The sequence below is a fragment of the Etheostoma spectabile genome, chromosome 2 (genome assembly GCF_008692095.1).
Source record: "Etheostoma spectabile isolate EspeVRDwgs_2016 chromosome 2, UIUC_Espe_1.0, whole genome shotgun sequence".
Lineage (NCBI taxonomy): Eukaryota > Metazoa > Chordata > Actinopteri > Perciformes > Percidae > Etheostoma > Etheostoma spectabile.
The window spans coordinates 12,039,333-12,041,444 of record NC_045734.1 but is presented as its reverse complement, the minus strand read 5'-3'; the positions used below and the strand labels follow the sequence as shown (position 1 = coordinate 12,041,444).

At 35.1% G+C, this 2,112-nt stretch overlaps 1 protein-coding gene across 1 annotated transcript in view; it reads right to left on the bottom strand.

The window, feature by feature from the left end:
• Positions 1 to 439: 439 nt before the first annotated feature.
• gucy1b1 (guanylate cyclase 1 soluble subunit beta 1) overlaps positions 440 to 2,112 on the bottom strand; it is a 12,888-nt gene continuing 11,215 nt past the window's right edge. The window contains exon 13 of the mRNA XM_032531581.1: positions 440 to 1,983. Within this exon, the coding sequence (XP_032387472.1) occupies positions 1,839 to 1,983 (145 nt within the window). The 3' untranslated portion in view covers positions 440 to 1,838. The remainder of the gene's footprint in view (positions 1,984 to 2,112) is intronic.

The window sequence follows — 2,112 nt, the reverse complement described above, 5'->3', positions numbered from 1 at the left end:
CAACTCCAGAAGAGGCCAGGTCAGCAACAATCATCATAGCAGATGTCCGGGGCTTCTTGCTGACATCTCGGACTATTTTCCTGTCCAGTGTTCTTAGAATCTTGCATTTACGTCCAAGTTTTTTTCTCACAGAATTTGTCTCCTTGTATTGGCAATGAGGCAACGTACAGGGGTACTAGACACTGTAAAATGCTTGGAAATGGCAGTATAGCCTTCCGCATTATCATGAGCCTCCACTCTCTTCTTTCTGAGATCAAGACTGATTTCCTTTGTCGTTGGCATGGTGAGTAAATGTAGTTTTCAGTAACCTCTCAATAATGTGTTAAAGTGCCCTGTTCATTGTAGTGCTTCTATGCTGATTGAACGCTCAGGTGTTGTTAGGAAGCGAATGGACTGCACGTGTTGTTTGAAAGCTGTTTGGTTAATTTGGTTTGTTTTTAAAGCAAAAATTCACATGGGGGCTAATATTTTTGACCACACCATTTTTCACTATACTTGATCTAAAGCAAGCCTAAAAATTTATTTTATATTCCAAAATGTACCAAAAGCTACTAAATAGTATTGATGAATGTTAGATTGTATCAAGTTTTATCAATGCTGCCAACATCGGGAAGAATTTTAGGAAAATTCCTGAGGGGCTAATAATTTTGGCCTCAACTGTACAAGCGTTTACATAGACTTGTGCAGTACAGAGGCAGCTGTTTGATTATTACATAGGAAGCTGCATGGTTAGAGGACGCCTTGCAAGGACATTGATTTATGACATTGTCTGAAAAATAGGGTGAGGAAGTGTCATACATTTACGCATGTGAAATTAATCCAACACATACAACATAGTTTAACTTATAGAGGCACAAACAGCAGTTCCACCCCTAATAAAGTTTACTTGGCTACTAGTTCATCAGAAAAAAAGAATACATTTCAAAAAACACGTTTAACTAGCTAAATATGTATATCAATATCTCAATGTTTGGTATGATCAATATCTCTACGTTTAGTATAACTGAACATGGTATTCAATATTTTTTTACAGAAGCAGACAAAGTGAGTAAAGAGGTGCAATCAATATACAAAGTAGAGTATAGTGCTGAGTTCAGACTATTTTAATAACTCTTTTATAGATGTGTTAAAATACAGATTTGCTTACTGCTGAACATGTATCATTTGTGACTTTTTGTTTTTAAATAAATCAAAATGAAACCTACATCTTTGAAATTTAATTTGTGCCAAAGTGCTGGTGAATGAGGTGATATTAATCTCTTAATTTTAATGGTTTTGGATGCCAGTGAAACATACAGTGAACAATGAACAACAATGGGTCTCAAAGAATAACAGTAATGTTTTTACAAAACATGATAATGTTTTTGCAAAACATGATATCAAGCTATTGAATATATTTTCATACAAATTAGTTATTTGGGCTGATTAGTAGAACAAAAGCAGTACATGACAAAATATAAAAAAAAAAAAATAGCAACTAAAACATTTAAGATATATGGGAAATGCTTTGCTTATCAAAACCTTTAGTGCTTTTATAACAATGTGAGAATATGTTATTCCAAAAATGTATCAAACTTGAATATCACTAACCTTCACTATTCATGAATCAAATCATGGTTAAGCAGACACAAGCAGGAAAAGCAATGGCACTGGTTCAACATACTAAAAATATCTGTGTCTGAGGATAGCTACTCATTTGTTATTTTTTTTAAACTGACTTAACTCATCCCTCAAAATTTACACAATTTATAAAGAAAATGTGACTATACAGTTTCATGCTGAAGCTTCTGTTAGATGACACGTGTGACGTTTTAGTGTTGAATCTGAATTGTTAAGCTTTAACTATCTGTGGTGGACTCTGTGTCGGTGGGCTTCCTGGACAGAAACCACACCTTCATTGGTTCCTTCTTTCCTTTCATGGTGATGGGGCCCCGATACTCCAAATTAAACTGAGGGTCAGCATTCTCAGCAGACTGCAAACACCTGCAATACAACATCAACACCATCATAAATCACTCGCGCTGTACGGTCTGGGAGGACTCTGTATCTTATTTTCACCAATTGACTGAAACGACTAAAAAAACTTTACTTGTTTTTTGTGTGTGTGTGTGT